This window comes from Rattus norvegicus, chromosome 2, assembly GCF_036323735.1.
Source record: "Rattus norvegicus strain BN/NHsdMcwi chromosome 2, GRCr8, whole genome shotgun sequence".
NCBI lineage: Eukaryota > Metazoa > Chordata > Mammalia > Rodentia > Muridae > Rattus > Rattus norvegicus.
The window spans coordinates 186,020,115-186,038,124 of NC_086020.1; the positions used below are offsets into that span (position 1 = coordinate 186,020,115).

Here is an 18,010-nt window from a genome sequence, read left to right on the forward strand (position 1 = left end):
AGATTTCCTCTTTTTTGCCCACTATTCCTTTTCTAAGTCAGTATTGGATTTCAGATCCCACAGAAGTCATGTTACCCCGGTCTCTCATTTGTGATATTCTTGAAATTTGTTCCTGATGACTTTAACAAATGTGTATATTTACTTTAATAATTCAGAAGAACACTGGAAAGGTCAATTGATATTTGTCTAGTGATTTTTTTTCATGATTAGACAGAGATCATGAGTGTTTAGGAGGAAGAGCACAGAGCTGCCATTCTAATACACTCACAACTCATCATGGCTAATGCTGATGCCAGTAACTTGCTGTAAACTGATTATCTAGCTCCTTTTTCTTACTACTTAAGTGTGAGTGTGTGAGAGTGTGAGTGAGTGTGTGAGAGAGTGTGTGTGTGTGTGTGTGTGTGTGTGTGTGTGTGAATATGCACCATGGCATGCAACTCCTGAAAAAAGACTTGTCTTTACCTGCAGAGCCATCTCAGTGGCCTGCTGCTGTGTCCTCATCTCTTGATTATCTTAAAGCTTGGTGCTTTTTAAATCACTGCATGTACAGAGGTCAGAGAGCAAACTGTGAGAGGAGCTGCTCTCCCCTCCACTGCCCAGGTCTTTAGGTTTGGTAGCAGGTGCTTACACTCAGCTACCTTACCCTCCCTTCCTTTTGTTTTCAGAGTCTTGAACTGTCACATTGTAGGTATTATTTTGGCTAGATATTTAAAAAGACACTAACTAATATACTGGGTACAGTGGCACATGTCTGCAATCCCAGCACCTAGGAGATAAGGACACTGGCTACTCTTACAGAGAACTTGCATTCAGTTTCCCAGAACCCACATGAGAGGTCACAACTGCTTGTAACTCCAATTCCAGGAGATCTAACACTCTCTTTCTGCCTTTGAGGACAAAAGGCACACCTGTCATGGTCATGTACATACACATACATGTAGACAACACATACAAAGGCTCAAGACATAGCTCAGCAGTTTAGGAGCACTGACTGCTTTTCCAGAGGACATAGTTCAATTCCCAGCACCCACATGGGTGGCTTATAACCACTTACAGATTACAGCTGACTTGACACTCTCTTCTAGACTCCAAGAACACTGCATCAACGTGATACACAGATGTGTATGCAGAGGCATATATTCATGTACAAAGTAAATTTTGAAAAGTTAAAAAAACAAAAAAAAAAAAACAAAACAACAATAACACACACAAAAAAAAAAAACCCTCAAAATATTCTTACAAAATGGGAGGGGGTGGGGGTCAGGCAGGCGTGGAGCCACATGTGCTGGAGATGTGCCTCAGTGGCTAAAAGCAGTGGCTGAATCCCCAGTACCCACACGGCAGCTCAAAACTGTCTAGAACTGTAGTTCCACGGGATCCAATGTCCTTTTCTGATATGCAGATGTGAATGAAGACAAACAACCATATACCTCAATAAATTTTGAGACAGAGAGAAAGAGGGGAAGGGGAGGGGGCGAAGGGGAGGGGGGGAGAGAGAGAGAGAGAGAGAGAGAGAGAGAGAGAGAGAGAGAGAGAACACAAGTTTGGCATGGTAGCATGCACATTTAAACCCAGCACCCAGGAGGCTGAAGCAGCCTCTGAGTTTGAGGTCAGTTTGAGGGTGAGTCCTAAAACAGCTAGGGCTGTACAACCCCCCGCCCCCGCCCCCACCCCCGCCCTGCATCTCCCTGGAAAAAACCCCAACATCAAAAAAACCTAGGCAGATGGAACCCAGAAGTTGGGGAGATGTCTCACTAGCACTGGGTTCAGTACCCGATACCCACTTAAAGACTGGTGTGGTGACTGTAACAGGGCTGTGGGTGGAAGGGTCAGGGCAGGACAGGAAGATCCTGAGGACTTGCTGTGTGCCAGTCTAGCTGAAACCATAAGATTCAAGTTCAGTGAGAGATCTTGTCTCAAATAAAGAAGGAGGCCGGAGGACCTGGGTCCATCCAGAACCCACAGTATGTACATGATATAGACATGCTTGTAGACAAAACTCTCATACACATAAAATTAAAATAAATAAATCTTTGGGGGGAAAAAAGAGAAGACACCTGCAGTCGACAACCTCCAGTGGCCTCCCTATGTGCACGTGCAGGCAAGTGCACTGCAATGCACATATACACCTTCACATACAATGCACATACACACCTTCACATACAATGCACATACACATCTTCATATACAATGCACATACACACCTTCATATACAACGCACACAACAGAGAACATCACAGTGTATCTGAATGTACTAGAAACTGCTGGTGCGACCAAAACTTAAGAGAAGGACACCAGCAGAAAGACCATGGAGAAAGCCGGTTAGTGTCAGTGGTGTCCTGTTCCCTGAGGTTTGGGTTTTGGGGAACAGTGTAAAAACTTGAGTGTCCAGACAAAAAGGACACAAAAGGTCGATTACACTAATGAGTAGGGCTTTTCGCAGTACAGGGAAACAAAATTAGAGCCTCAAATGGCTGAGACCTTGACAAGAGGAAGGGCAGAACTGACCAACCACTTTTTGTTTGTTGTTACTGTTTTATCTTCTGACATACACAACATGTGCCATAGGATATGTTCCTGTCTACTCTCTTACACATGCCTCCCAATAAGAAAGTTTTAAAAGTGTATGTGTACACACACACACACACACACACACACACACACACACACACACACTTAGTTTTTGAGACAAGTTTCTCTTTAGCCCTAGCTGTCCTGGAACTAGCTCTGTAGACCAGGCTGGCCTTGTATTCAGTGACCTGTTTGCCTCCACCTTCACCTCCTGAGTGCTGGATCAAAGGTATGTAACAACACCCAGTTTTTCACGGACCTCTGCCTCTTTCCCTTTGCTTCTCGTCTCCCTCTCCCTCTCTATAACTAACTTATATATACTGAATAATAGTAAATACATACCGCAACAAATAATATATAAATTATACATATGTATTCTGGAGGTGGGCATATGGGTGAGTGTATGCCACAGCAAGCAGACAGCTGTCACAGATAAGTCTGTGGGAAAGCTGGTTTTCTCCTACCAGGCGAGTCCTAGGGACTGAACGTAGGTCATCGGGTTTGGCAGCAAGTACCTTTACCACCCTTTAAGGCATCTTACCAGATTCTAAAACTAGTATAGTCTATGTAGAGAGTCATGTATGTTTTACCCATATGTATTTCTAGTCTTTGTTTCCATTTCTATAATACTGTGAACTTCTAAAAGAGTAAAATTAACAGAAAGGAAAAAGAAACATTAAGCAAGATAAAATTCAAAAGCAAAGGGTCTAGTTACAATATGAGTTGTTATAGTAACTCATGCACTTCTGGAGGTTGGAGGAATCGCTTCTTGTTAGCTGAAGCTGAAACCTTTCATTAAAACATTCTAGGAAATGACTTCAGGCTTTCTGTTAAGATCTGTCCCCCATAGGGATAAACTTTTTATATATCTATGTATTGTATCTTTGTACATATACATGACTTGAGGAAGGGGTCCCCTTCTTCTCAAGAAACTACTACTTTACTCTAACATTCTGAATTACCAAATCTTTGGTTCTTTGACCACTTGCATTAAAAATTAATTTAAAAAAGTAATTAAAAATTACTATAGTATCTCTAGTCATTATGGTACCCCAGCTTAAAAAAAAATCCTTGTAATATCTAAATGTATAGGAAGAGAAATAAAGAAATACTAAGACACTATTGTTAGGATGTACATGATTACTGGTATCTAAAGGAGTCATGTCTTTTTTTAAAGAGAATATATTTTTTAATTCATCAGTTATTTTATATATGTGAGTACACTGTAGCTGTGTTTGGACACACCGGAAGAGGGCATTGGATCTATCCCATTACAGATGATTGTGAGCCACCATGTGGGTGCTAGGAATTGAACTTATGACCTCTGGAAGATGGTGGAGTCATCTCTCCAGCCCCCAAGATCCGTGTCTTACTCTAATCTACAGGCTCTAAGGTCTTGTGTGAGGATACTAACTATCCATTTGTGCAGTGGAGACTCTAATGCTCATCTGTATAAGCAGAGTCTGACACACAGTGAGCTCTGGGTATCAAACAGGCGCAAGTACTTACGTTAGCTACCACTTTCACTTCTTTGTACTGTGCTTCATAGAAGATCCCAGCATTCTCTAATGCTTCCGTTAGCGAGGGCCCATTTTTCACCTGCTTATCTAGTCCATTCACAAATTCCTCTAGCTTGGAACTTGCTTCTTCAAATTCTTTGGAGAACTTCTTTCCACCTGTTTTATCTGAAAGGATGGAGAAAGTACTTATATCAAGACTAGAAAAGTAAAAGTTAATCCTCTGAGTGAAATCCCTTTCCATGCCACAGTTCTTACTCTTCTTGGCACTTTTCTTGCTGCCTTGGTGTAGTCATTTTTGTTTTAAGAGAGTGACTAGGCAAACCAACCGTATCTTAAATTCACTATGTATGTAGCCCATGATGGCCTCAGACTCTCTGCCTGAGCTTCCTGAGTGCGGAGAGAGCTAGCATGTACCACCACATCTATCTTTAGTGTGTAATATTCCTAGTTTAAACTTTTATGGAGAAAGAGTTTCAGGAAGTTGTTCAGGTTGTCCTTTGTTCTTCACCTTCTCCTGAGTGGCCGATATTATAGATTTGTGCCACCAGACTATAAAACCAATCTCTACCCTACCACCAATACACACTCTGCACAGATCAACAAAAACAGATCCATGTGAACTTGGGAGAGTAACTCCAGAATAAAGGTGTCTGTAATTAAGATAAAGTCCAGCTGAACTGGTTACTTTTTTTTTTAAACTTTATTTTTATTTTATGTATATGAGCAAGTGAGAAACTAGAATTACAGCCAATGGTAGTGAGTCACCCAATATGGGTGCTGGGAACTAAACCCAAGTCCTCTGAAAAGACAGCAAATATTCTTGACCACTGAACCACATCCTTCATTTCACAAACTTTCTCCATGCTCTGCCTTAGGAATATCAGAATAAAGCTCCACTTATTTTTTACCTGTATCTACTTCTACTTCCTGTAGTGCAGAATATTCTAAAATATGTCTCTTCCTCAAGAAACTAAGGTTAAGAGAAGCTAAGTCATCTCTGGGGTAATCAACAAAAGTTCACTCTTCTCTGCAAAGTGTCCTTAAAATCCATCAAATGCTCCTTTCTCCGTGCTTCTTGAAATACAGCACTGCATAAGGGGATTCGTTCACTGTCTTTGCCTTTCATCAGCTACACAATGTCAGCAGCTCCTGCTCTCTGAATGAGCCCTGAGCGCTCTCATGGGCATCACAGAACCCTGTAGGATGCTCTCGCATAGTGAGAAGGATTAAATTAGTGCCTTATAATCAACTAAAAGTGTGGTGCAGAGGACAGGGATGAGTGGAGAATACTGAAGTCACTCTGAGCATCCAGTGTATTATCACTTACTTCTGTTCTCCCAAGCTATTTGGTGTACACTCAGTGGATTCACCCTTAGAAACATGACAAAAAAAACGTCCAGGCACCTTGATCTTTGGTAACTAAATGCACATTAGCAGATCTATGTCACTGTTGTAAAGCATGAGCAGAGCTGGAAGCATCCTTTGTGTCAATGTGAACTGTTTACAAAAGGTGTGTGTGTGTGTGTGTGTGTGTGTGTGTGTGTGTGTGTGTGTGTGTGTTGGTGGCAGCACATACCTTCCCATCCCCCACTGAATGTTAAACACAGCTACCTGGTTTAGAATGCATTCTTAGCTAAGTCTAACTTCATACAAATACTGTAAATGTTGTCTGAAGCAAAATGGGAACATTAAACAAATACCATAACCCTCACTAACAGCATTATGACCTTGCTATGAAGTGTAGATTTTGCTCTTTGGAGAAAAAGAGCTTATAACCATTATGTATGGCTTATCTAGAAACGTCTATAAATCTTATTATGTTCTAGTAAAATATTCTGTTATCCTACAACTAAGTAAAAACAAAGCATGGCACAGGAGCAACAGATACAAAAATGAACAGCTAATCACCACTCACTTGTTATTCTAGAGATGTGCATCAAATGCATTCTGTGCATTTGCTGAAGCATTAGAGGAGAGCAATAATTCAGTGAAAGGTAATCTCTGATTGCAGGACGCTTACATTCTAGTGAGTTATGAGTATAATTGTGTACTATCTAATGTGAACAAGGAGAGGAGTCAACTAGATCTACAAGACAATAGCATGGTCTTACTGAAGAACACACCCAAACCAATTAACCACAGAGGGGAAACAGCTGCTGGTTTATAATTCAGTGCAGCAAGAAAGTGAGAGTAAGAATTTGTAACTGGGGCTGGAGAGATGGCTCAGCGGTTAAGAGCACTGATTGCTCTTCCAGAGGTCCTGAGTTCAATTCTCAGCAACCACATGGTGGTTCACAACCATCTGTAATGGGATCTGATGCTCTCTTCTGGTGTGTCTGAAGACAGCTACAGTGTACTTATATACATAAAGTAAATAACTAAAATCTTTAAAAAAACAAACAAACAAAAACCTGTAACTGAAGCAGGTACAGTGGTGCACAGGAGGCAGAGGCAGGTAGTAGATCTGTGAGTTCAAGACTAGTCTGTCGGGGCTGGAGAGATGGCTCAGTGGTTAAGAGCACCCGACTGCTCTTCCAGAGGTCATGAGTTCAATTCCCAGCAACCACATGGTGGCTTACAACCATCTGTAAAGAGATCCGATGCCCTCTTCTAGTGTATCTGAAGACAGCTACAGTGTACTTATATATAACAAATAAATAAATCTTTAAAAAAAAAAAGACTAGTCTGTCTACCGTGTGAAACCCTGTAACAAACAACTCCCTACCCCACAAATGACAGAAAAAAAAAACTAAAACCAAAACCCAAACCAGGGGCTGGAGAGATGGTTCAGGGGTTAAGAGCATTTGCTGCTGGGGCAAAGGACCTGGGTTTTGTTCCTAGCACTCTGATGATGGCTCACAACCATCCCTAACCCCATGGGGATTGTCCAATGTCCTCTTCTGACCTCTATAGGTAGCAGGCACAGATGTGATGCACATACACACATTCTAGCAAAACACTGATACATAGCAAATAAAATAAATAAATCTTTAAAGCCCACAAAAAAACAAAAGCAAATTCCTATCCCTCCGCAGGGAAATTTATTTATGTACAAGGTTTACACAAATCAAACTGCTGTTTGGGAAACCAGTGGAACGACAAGGGTTCTGAAAATTGTTTCACCTGGAAAAAAGAAAACCAACCCCCCCTACCTCACTTTAAACACTTTGTGGGTGATTCATCCCAGAACCACACTGAAAATTCTTTTTATGTGACAAACTAGTCTGATTGCATAAAAACGAAGGATCAAGAAATGAAACACTAGGGCTGGAGAGATGGCTCAGCGGTTAAGAGCACCCGACTGCTCTTCCAGAGGTCATGAGTTCAATTCCCAGCAACCACATGGTGGCTCACAACCATCTGTAAAGAGATCTGATGCCCTCTTCTGGTGTATCTGAAGACAGCTACAGTGTACTTATATATAATAAATAAATAAATCTAAAAAAAAAAAAAAAAAAAAAAAAAAAAAAAAAAAAAGAAATGAAACACTAAGCTATTTTATTAGAAAAGACATGTCTGTTACCTTTTAAACACTTGAGAGTTTCTGTGCTGCAGACATCCACTCTCATGGTTGACAACTGTTTCTCCTTCAGTTCTATCTGATCTTCTGAGCGTTTGTACATCAACAATTCTTCAATGAGGGCCTGAGACTGAACACAGACCACAGTCAATTTCATTCATAGGATTAAATATTTTCTCTCCTAAAAATACATCAGACTAACGACAAGCAAAGCCCTTAGGGGGAAACACTTGCTTTTCCTCAGAGCAACAGAAATTGATGTTCAATTCTCATGTCAAAACCATACTCTTAGCTATACACTTACTTTTAGGTTTTGGAAGACAGGATCTTATTATGTAGCCCTGAAACTTGCTCCATAGACCAGGCTGCCCTCAAATCCGTTCCTGCCTCCTGAGTGACAGGATAAGCCTTTCACCATCACAACCAGTAAATTATATACTTTAATATATATATTTATATTTTTATATATATAAATATTTATATTATACATACATATTATATTATATATAAATATATATATAATTTTTTAAAACTTTCTTAAAAATTAAAAGTCTTAAAATTCTACATGGCTCTTTAAAATCTGCGCAGCACATGGGTGTCAGAGTGCATGTGTAGAGGTCAGCTGACAGCTTTTGCAGGAGCCAGCTGTAACAAATCCTTATATCCTCCTTAAATTTAATTAGATATATACTCTTGTTCTGCCTTAAGAAAATTTTAATTTAGTAGCGCTGAATTTTAAAAGGAGGCTTTCAGACATCATAAACTATGCGGGAGTAAGCTAGCTTAAAATCTGCGCAGCACATGGGTGTCAGAGTGCATGTGTAGAGGTCAGCTGACAGCTTTTGCAGGAGCCAGCTGTAACAAATCCTTATAACCTCCTTAAATTTAATTAGATATATACTCTTGTTCTGCCTTAAGAAAATTTTAATTTAGTAGCGCTGAATTTTAAAAGGAGGCTTTCAGACATCATAAACTATGCGGGAGTAAGCTAGCAGCAGATGTTCTGAAAGGCTGTTCTCCATTTGGAAAACAGACAAACTCTAGGCATTCATCCCTGCTCTGGATTCCCCACATACGACAGAGCAGAAATAAGTGTAACTGGGAAGGAACTCTGGCTTCAGAGGTGAGTAAGTGATTTTTTGTATACTTAGGGCATTCTGTAACTTACTCGAAACTCAGCAACAATCTTAGATTTGAGAGCAGCTTTTGGATTCGTGGATGCTGTTGAATGAAATAAAAATTCATTAAGAATACAGCACAAAGACTTAACCAAATCCAGGACAACTGAAACGTAGAGTTAAGGGTGTACTCTGCAAACATACAGCAGCCATGCACACTCAAGTCATAATACAATCCTACAGTAAATTAATTATGAAACTTAACACTCCTAGATATGGCCAATAGAAAAGTAAACTACTTAGATAAGTCTAACCAACTTACCTCCAACAGACTTGTTACATCCTCAAATTAATGATTTGGAGACACTGAGGTAGGTACATGAAGCACCTTCTCCTAGTCTCATCAAGTGTAATAAAATCTCAGTATTCCAGTTTAAGAGGGACTTCCCAGGAACAAGACATCCAATTAATCCTGAGCACTGGCTGGAGAAGATTCTCTACAAATATCAACTCCCATCTGGTTAAGTTTGGATTATATTAGCAGACTCAGTTCATAGCAACAAAGGTCTAAACACATTATCGCTGCGATTGAGCTTTGGCCAAACTGATGGGTCCCGTGGTTCCTAAGCATGCAATGTATGACCAAAAAGAGGCCAGAGGACTCCCTTAACCGTGGCGAGCATCACATGCTTGATGGAGCAAACATCCCAACTCTCTTGTGTCACCTCCCAATTTTCCACTGTCCTTCACCTTCAGCCCTCCAAACCTTCCAGTTTCTCGTATTCCTCAGTTTGCCCACAACAGTCTATCACATGCAGCATTCCACTCCCTTGATATCATGCTGGGTAAACAGGACAAACACAACAGGAGCTCCAGATAGAGAATGTTTCTGGCCAAAATTGGAGGCCCATGTCTAATGTGGTAGAGTGTATCCCCAAATCTGAAGGCTTTCATGGCTCCCAGAGAAACACTTCATAATGCCTAGTCTCCTCTTCCGCTCAGTGGTGTCATGCCAGCTGCCTCTAACTTCACAAAGCTCTGAATGTGGGAATTTCCCTGGGCACTAGCAAGTACTTTCTTTTCTTCTTTCAATACCCCTACTACTCCTGGATCTTCGCTCAGTTAAACCCTTTTCTGTATTTCCTTTAATAGTAGTTTTTTAAAAGAAGTAACTTCATGCTGGCTTGATTAGCCTAAGTCACTGGGAGCCTCTCAGGCCTGGAAAACACAGACGTGCCCAGGTACGATGTCAAACGGTTTACATTTTCTTCTGCTCCAAAAGGAGGAGGTAATTTTACGTTAGTTGAGATTTTATTCCTTACTTTGTGATTTCTTCCACTGCTTATTCGGTTGTTTGTTCAGATTTTCTTTCAGCTGCTTCTGAGTTTTGAAAGTGGTACCTGGAAAACATTGCAGTTTTTGCAGTCTGGCATTATGGGAAGCTGCTCTGTGTCCACTTCAGTGCCAAAGTTGTAGCATGAAAAAGGCAATCCGTGACTGTGCAGTTTCTTTCATTTCTTTTCTTTTATTTTTATAAAAACAAAAACAAAACCAGAAAACACCCACCAAATCTAAGAAGCTATTAAATAAATGCAATTTCTATAATTAATGAAACCTCCAATTCAAAAAAAAGGGCAGACACTAAAAATAAGTTACTTCTTTTTTTTTTTTTTTTCTTTTTTTCGGAGCTGGGGACCGAACCCAGGGCCTTGCGATTGCTAGGCAAGCGCTCTACCACTGAGCTAAATCCCCATCCCCAACAGTTACTTCTTAATAGAACACAAACTCATATGAAGGACTTAGCTTCTTAGACGGTGTTCGTTTAAAACCAAATTCCTAGTGATGGTCTGATAATGGTTACAGTAATAATTATTAGCAACTTCTATTCGGTGATTTAACTACTTAAATCTTATAAGAACTAATTTACTTAAACACATACAAACACACGCACACAAACACAAGAATATACATATATATCTTACTGCAAATCTATGTCAAATGGAGATTACTCAAGCATGCTCACCACCAACTTAAAAGCTGTGAAACCATGCCCAAACTTTCTCCGATAGTAAGACGACAGAGCAGTATTGATTAAACATAACCAATGAATACTCTGATGGGTATCCTCACTTAACATATTTGCTTTTAGTTGGCAGAGACAAAAATCTAACTCCCTACGCCAACCGGTTCTATTTTGAGTTCAAGCATTCATATATTTATGTATTCAATTCTAAACAAATCAAGCCAGATTCTTCTACCCCCCCCTTCAGAGTTATACAACAGAAAAAATCTGTAAGTACACACAAAACTGTAAAGACTGACTTAAATTCTTTTAGTAAAGAAAAGGAACTTACTTAAAGCTTCTCTCAATGCCACAATCATGTCTTCTGGGTACACATTTCTATCTTCCCAGATTTTAAAGATTCGTTCTATAGACTTAGAGACAGATGGATCCCTGGAAGAAAAGTAAAATATAAAAATGTTGACTTATGGGCTGGATGTGTTGACACAAGCACATGGGAGGCAGAGACAGATGGATCTCTGTGAATTCAGTATGGTCTATGTGAAGCAAATTCCAGGATAGCCAGGGCTATTACAAAGAGTAACTTAGTCTCAGAAACCAAACACAGCACAATACAAAAAGGTTGATTCACCCTCAAACTAGAAATCTGTTACATACGCAACAACTTACTATTACCTAAATTTCTTCTGTGTTTTATATGTGTGTGTGTGTGTGTGTGTATGTTATGAAAAAAGATCTACTTATTTATTTTACTTCATGTGTGTTGTCTGCACATAAACACATTTGCAACATCTGTGTCCAGTACCCAAGGAGATCAGAAGAGGATTTTGGATATTCCAGAACTGGAATTAGGGAAGGGTTTGAATATCCTATTGGTGCTGGGAACCAAATCTGGGTCCTCTGGAAGACCAGCAAGTACTGAGTCAACTCTCCAGCATTGTGTATCTTTAGGGTTACTATATAATAAACTTTGTGATGCGTGTGGAATTCAAAGGTCTAGTCAATGCCTGAACACTTAGCACTCCAAAGGATAAGCTGAACCTAACAAAACAGAGATTTGGGGCTAGAGAGACTACACAGCAGTTCTTCTCTTATAGAAGACCCCGTTGGGTTTCCAGCACCCATTATGGGCAACTTTTTAACTGCCTGTAACTTCAGCTCCTAGGATCTAACATCCTTTTCTAGTATTTATGGACACTGTCACCCTCCCACCCCTACCCAAAAGGAAAAGAAATGTTGGAGTTGGGGATTTAGCTCAGTGGTAGAGCGCTTGCCTAGCAAATGCAAGGCCCTGGGTTCAGTCCCCAGCTCCGGAAAAAAAAGGAAAAAAAAAAAAAGGAAAAGAAATGTTTATTTATTCTGCCCCCCCCAACCCTGGAGACAAGGTCTCACTCTGTATTCCTGGCTATTCTGGAACTCACTCTGTACATGAGGCTGTCCTTGAATTCACAGAGAGCCACTTTGCCTCTGCCTCCCAAATGCTTTAGTTAAAAGCATATACACAATGTTTTGCATAAAAGGAAATTTAAGTCAGGGGTGGGATGGTGGTGGTGCACACCTTTAGTCCCAAGGCAGAGGGAGGTGGATTTCTGAGTTCCTGGTCATCCTGGTCTAGAGAGAGAGTTCCAGGACAGGCAAAGAAAGCTATACAGAGAAACCCTGCCTCAAAAACCCAAAATAAATAAGTAAGTGAATGAATCAATGAATAAAAATTTTTTAAAATTTTTTTAAGGTAGAATTTGATCAAAAACTGAGAACTTAATTCTATCCCTGGGACCCACATGGTAAAATGAGAGAATTAACTCCTGAAAGTTGTCCTCTGACCTCCATATGCATGCTGTGGTATATGTACACATATATTAAATAAATGTAATAATGAAACAAAAACATAACAAATGGCAGATAGTTCAGCAGTTAAAAGTACTCACTGCTCTTGCAGAAGACCTGGTTTGGTTCATTACACCCACATGGGGCTTACAACTGTCTATAATTCCAGTCCTAGTCTTCTCTATGGACGGAAGTCATGCATGTGGGGTGTGTGTGTGTGTGTGTGTGTGTGTGTGTGTACAGATATGTATGTGTATAAGCAAAACAATCGTATACATAAAAATAAAAATTTAACAAATCAGAACAAAGAGCTGGGATGTATTGTACTGTCCCAGCACTGGACTACCAAGTATCCATACACACAGTCCTGTTTTATATCTTCAGCACCAAAACATGAATACCAAAACCAAAATAATTGCACTAGGATAGAAACACTGGAATTTTCTTCCTTTAAGGTTTACTGAACACTAATCACAAATGAACTCCACCCTACAACACGTATTCTGAGAAATGGACGGGAACCTGTCACACACACAAAAGAAAGGTAAATAAATCTAAAGGATAACACCCTCAAACACAAAAAACAGAAAAAAGAAGAGTCATGAGCTGAGCATGGCGGTAAGAAAAGAAAACGAGGGATGGAACTGATATGACCTCCAAATGCAAAATAAGGACGGAAGAACAGGAGAGCATCCAACAGCCTAATATACCCATCAACGGCAAACAGAACCCTAACTTTTAAAGCAAATCCATCAAACTATATGGACACTACAGTACAAGATTAAAAAACTAACCTAACTGGGTATGTGGCTCAGACCTGTGACTCCAGCATTTGGGAGGCAGAGAAAGAAGAATGGCCTGGCTTCAAGGCTAGGTTGGGCTCTGTAGCAAGATTTTGCCTTAAAAGAAATTTAAAAAGGGGAACTGGCAAGATGACTCAGCAGTTAAGAGTAGCCTTTCCTCCAAAGGACCCAGACTCACTTTCCTGTATCCATATTGTGGCTTTCAACCATCTATAATTCCAGTGCAGGGGATCTGATACCCTCTCTGGCTTCTGTAGGCCCGGCATATGGTGCACAGACAGAACATCCATGCACATAAAAACTAAGTTAAAAACTAAAATAAATAAAACAAAACAACAAACACCCTACCAGCCCCAAGCCAGGCAAACAACAAACTAGCACGGCGCACTTCCTGCCTCACTCTACAGGCTGTGACGCTGGCACACAGATGCCTTCTTCTGCTACTTAGTGACGTGCACAGGAAACAGAGCTATCCTGAGCGTCTGTAGAATGCTAACCCTGTGTTTCTAACGGCTTATTAACTGGAACAGATTATACTTCCAGTTCTTACACTTTTCATGCTGACTCCATTATTAAAAAAAACCCTGTAAGTTGAAGAACACTAAAATTAATTAAACTATGAATGAATCTAGAAAGAGGTAAGAATGAGCTACCACCTCCTACCCCCACCCCGTTTTTGCTTTTTGGACACAAGGTCTCATTGTATAGCTCTAGCTGGCCCCAGAGTCAAGAGCTGCGCCTCCCCGCTCCCCATTACCCTTGGCCGTTAGCACAGTATTTTACTTGGGTCTTGAAATATGCACATTTTTCATGTTTTTGCTAGTAAGTGCAAAAACAAGAAAATAAAAACTAAAAAAGAATTAAATTCCAAAGTACTGTAAGAATTTACTCACTTCACTAGAGCAGCAGCTTCAGGAAGCACATCAGCAAATGATTCTCGAAATATGATTGCATTTTTCCTTTTACAATTCTGTATGACATCATTGGCAAGATAAAAGAGATTCAAACGGTGGGGATATGTGGCTGGAGAGAAGAAACAAATGTCATTAACTTTTCCCAAATACACTGTTTTCAAATAGCTTAAAAATCACATGTTATTATTTTGTTTTGGCTGCTTGTATATACATCACATACATGTAGTGCCCACAGAGGCCAGAAAAGGACTTAAGAGGGACCAGTGCTTCCAACCTGAGCATCTCCAGCCTCATGACTAATTATATGGAGGGAATAATAAATAAATAAATAAGGGATTAATTTATTAAATGTACTAAAAAACCTGTAACTATTTGAGGTTAAATTTCTGTCAAAGGTACTCTTCAAGTAGACCACCTCTTTCTGTAGATACTTAGCACTAAAGAAAAAAATTTGTTAAAGAAATGAAAACAAAATTTTTCCCCCAAATATTTGTAAACACCAATAAGTAAGTAAGTGAATAAATAGTTGAATGAACTCAACTTATTCCAAAAATAATACCAAGGTTAGAAGAAAAAGCACAACATTGATCTCTAATCAGAAAAATCAGAAAATAACTGCAAATAATGTTTAATAGCATTCCATACACAGATCCTTAGATCAACCAATCCAGACACTACTCACAAAACATCTAAGTGCCCCCATTTACTGGCTGACGCTATTTGAATGTTTAATGTTCTAGGGATACTCTAACTCCATGTTAAGTTACACAAAGGTTTACTGTTAAAATGCTGGGCAATTCTAATATTCACATGGATGATCCAGCGCTGTAGTTACTCGATAACTTGTGGTATCTGCTCATATATCCCTTCTCTGACACACTCGCCCACTCCCATTATACCATTCTGCACCGTCATCAGATACAGTCCACTTCCTCTAACTCCTCAGTCTCTTTAGAATTTCTTATTTCTATTAATTCCACAGTATCTGATACATTGTTTATTAAAACCCTCAGTTTCTTTTCCTTCTCTACCTAATTTAGCTTTCTAGTACAAAATCCTAAGTTTGGATTAGTCTAAATGAATGCTTTTCCTGGACCTTTCTTTTCTTTACTTTTTTTTTTTTTTTTGTCTCAGAGCTGGGGACCAAACCCAGGGCCTTGCGCTCACTAGGCAAGCGCTCTATCACTGAGCTAAATCCTCAACCCGGACCTTTCTTTTATAATTTACATTTTTATAATCATTTTAAAATTAATTTATAATGTACATGTTTTTAAAATTATATCTATTATTTTTATTTTATGTGTGCTTAGCCTGTATGTATGTATGTGCATCAACAATGTGTCCCTCTCTCTAGCACCTTCTGGTCTGTTTTCTGTTGTTTTATTTTAAACAAAGTGTGCCAGTCTGAATAAGAATGGCCCTCATGGGGGCTGGAGAGATGGCTCACTGGTTAAGAGCACTGACTGCTCTCCCAGAGGTCCTGAGTTCAATTCCCAGCAACCACATGGTGGCTCACAACTATCTGTAATGGGATCCGATGCCCTCTTCTGGTGTGTCTGAAGACAGCAACAGTGTACTCACATACATAAAGTAAATAAATAAAATCTTAAAAAAAAAAAAAAAAAAGAATGGCCCTCATAGGCTCATATACTTGAACAATCAGTCACCAGAGAGTGGAACTCTTTGATAGGATTAGAAGGATTAGAAGGTGTGGCCCTGTTGGAGAAAGTGTTACTGTAGGTGGGCTTTGAAGTCTCAAAAAGTTCTTCAAAAGCCCATACTAGACCCAGTTTCTCTGTTTCTCTGTGTGCATACCCCGCCACACACACACATCAGGATGTAACTCTTGCCTATTTCACCACCACCCTGCCATACTCCCTGCCATGACAATAATGGACCAAGCCTCTGACACTGTGTGAGCAAGCGCTCAATTAAATGTTTTCTTTTATAAGAATTTCTTTGATCACAGTGTCTTGAACACAAGGTCTCACACTATGTAGACCGGGCTGCTTTCAATCTCTGGGGATCTGTCTGCCTACTCCAAAGGTGTAGTTTTTTGGAGTTTTGTTTTGTTTTTTTTTTTTTCCTGTTTCTGAGTCAGGGTCTTGAGAAGCCCAAGGTGGCTTCGATTCCTGATCCTCCGGACTCCACCTTCTAGACACTGATGTTACAGGTATGAGCTACCATATTTTGCTGTGCCTCTAATTCTGCTGTTAGATTCTATTAAAGAAAAAGTATATAACAAGAAGGGGACTAAAAGTCCAATGAACTCAGTTTCCTTCAAATGAGCCCTTTCTGTTAACAACTCCTCCAAGTATTTCACAATATACCACCCATAACGCTCTCTACAACACATAGCTCTCTCACCCTTGGGACATAAGCATGCATGCTATTTTACTGACAAAGTAGTCAAAGTAGAAACCATTGAATGAAAATTATCTTCCCTCAGAACATATGCGGCATCCCCAGCCCATTACTAGAGGAATTCTGACACCCTCAGTGGAAGCCCAAAAGAGTGAACAACTCAACAGTTTAAAACAAAACAAAGATAGACCAGCACCAGCACCAGCTCCAACCATCAAATAAAAAACCAAAACACCTTGCAAGGCCCACGTGGGTGCCAGTGCCTGCATTCCCAGCCTGGGGAGTGAACAAGGCAGGAAGATTAGGACCTGAGGGCTACTCTAATAATACACTCATGGAGCACATGAGTAAAAGTATACAGAAATTTTTTGTAATAGTCTTAAAGTATTTTTGCAGTTTGAACTTTAAGTGCTTGTATTACAAGCATGAGTTTAAGTTCAAACTTCAAGAACAACTTCCCAATGTGCTATATTTGATTTGGTTATCACCTTGTCTTACCCCATCAGAAACTTTCTGGACGTGCTCAGAAACCAACATGAAAGCCCCCAACTTACTGCCTCTCTGAACACTGTAGGCACACGGCACACACACATTTAGGCACTCACACACAGTAGATAGACAAATCTTAAAAAACTAAGTGGAGGTTGGAAAGATGGTTCCTTGGTTAAAAGCCTGGGTTGCTCTTTTAGAGAACCCAAATTAGATTCCCAGCACCCACGTAACAGCTCACAACAGTCCCAGAGGATCCAATGGTCTCTTCTGGCTTTTGAGATCACAAACAGGGCACAGAGACAGACAAAATACCCATGTACATTAAAAACAACAACAACAACAACAACAACAACAACAACATGATGTTGGCCTGGCAGTGGTGGCACACGCCTTTAACCCCGCCATTTGTGGGGAATCTCTGAGTGCAAAGAAGCCCCGTTCTACGGAGTGAGTTCCAGAATCAGGGCTACACAGAAAAACCCTGTCACAGAAAAATCAAATGAATGAATGAATATTTTAAGTGGCCAAGGACAAAGGCAATTAAACAGAAAGAAATCTGGGGCCATACAGAAATACTAATAAAGAAATGGAAAGCAAGTATTGTCTTTACAAAGACAAAGAGACAGAACAATTAGAAAGTACAATTCTTCCTAAGTTGTTGGTGTTCCAAGAATCAAAATATTTAACTGTTTACTGATGAATGAAATATTATAAATTATGTTATATATTCTCATATTTTAACAAGACTTTTACAAAAAAAAAATCAGCTGGGTGTGTTGGCATTTGCCTTTAATTCTAGCACTAAGGAGACAGAGATTCAGGTGAATCTGTGAGTTCAAGGCCAGCATGGTCTATAGC

General features: G+C 39.9%; 1 protein-coding gene across 6 annotated transcripts in view; it reads right to left on the bottom strand.

Moving 5' to 3' along the window:
- The window catches only part of Rprd2 (regulation of nuclear pre-mRNA domain containing 2), a 56,569-nt gene that overhangs the window by 19,740 nt on the left and 18,819 nt on the right, over positions 1-18,010 (bottom strand). For 3 of the 6 annotated variants that reach the window (XM_063281095.1, NM_001427343.1, XM_039103792.2), the window contains exons 2-7: positions 14,276-14,405; positions 11,084-11,184; positions 10,052-10,129; positions 8,780-8,832; positions 7,615-7,741; positions 4,081-4,256 (exon numbers count right to left, since the gene is read on the bottom strand). In XM_063281095.1, coding sequence (XP_063137165.1) covers positions 4,081-4,256; positions 7,615-7,741; positions 8,780-8,832; positions 10,052-10,129; positions 11,084-11,184; positions 14,276-14,405 — 665 coding nt within the window. The remainder of the gene's footprint in view (positions 1-4,080; positions 4,257-7,614; positions 7,742-8,779; positions 8,833-10,051; positions 10,130-11,083; positions 11,185-14,275; positions 14,406-18,010) is intronic. The other 3 variants (XM_063281096.1, XM_008761344.4, XM_063281097.1) reach the window with 1 other exon arrangement.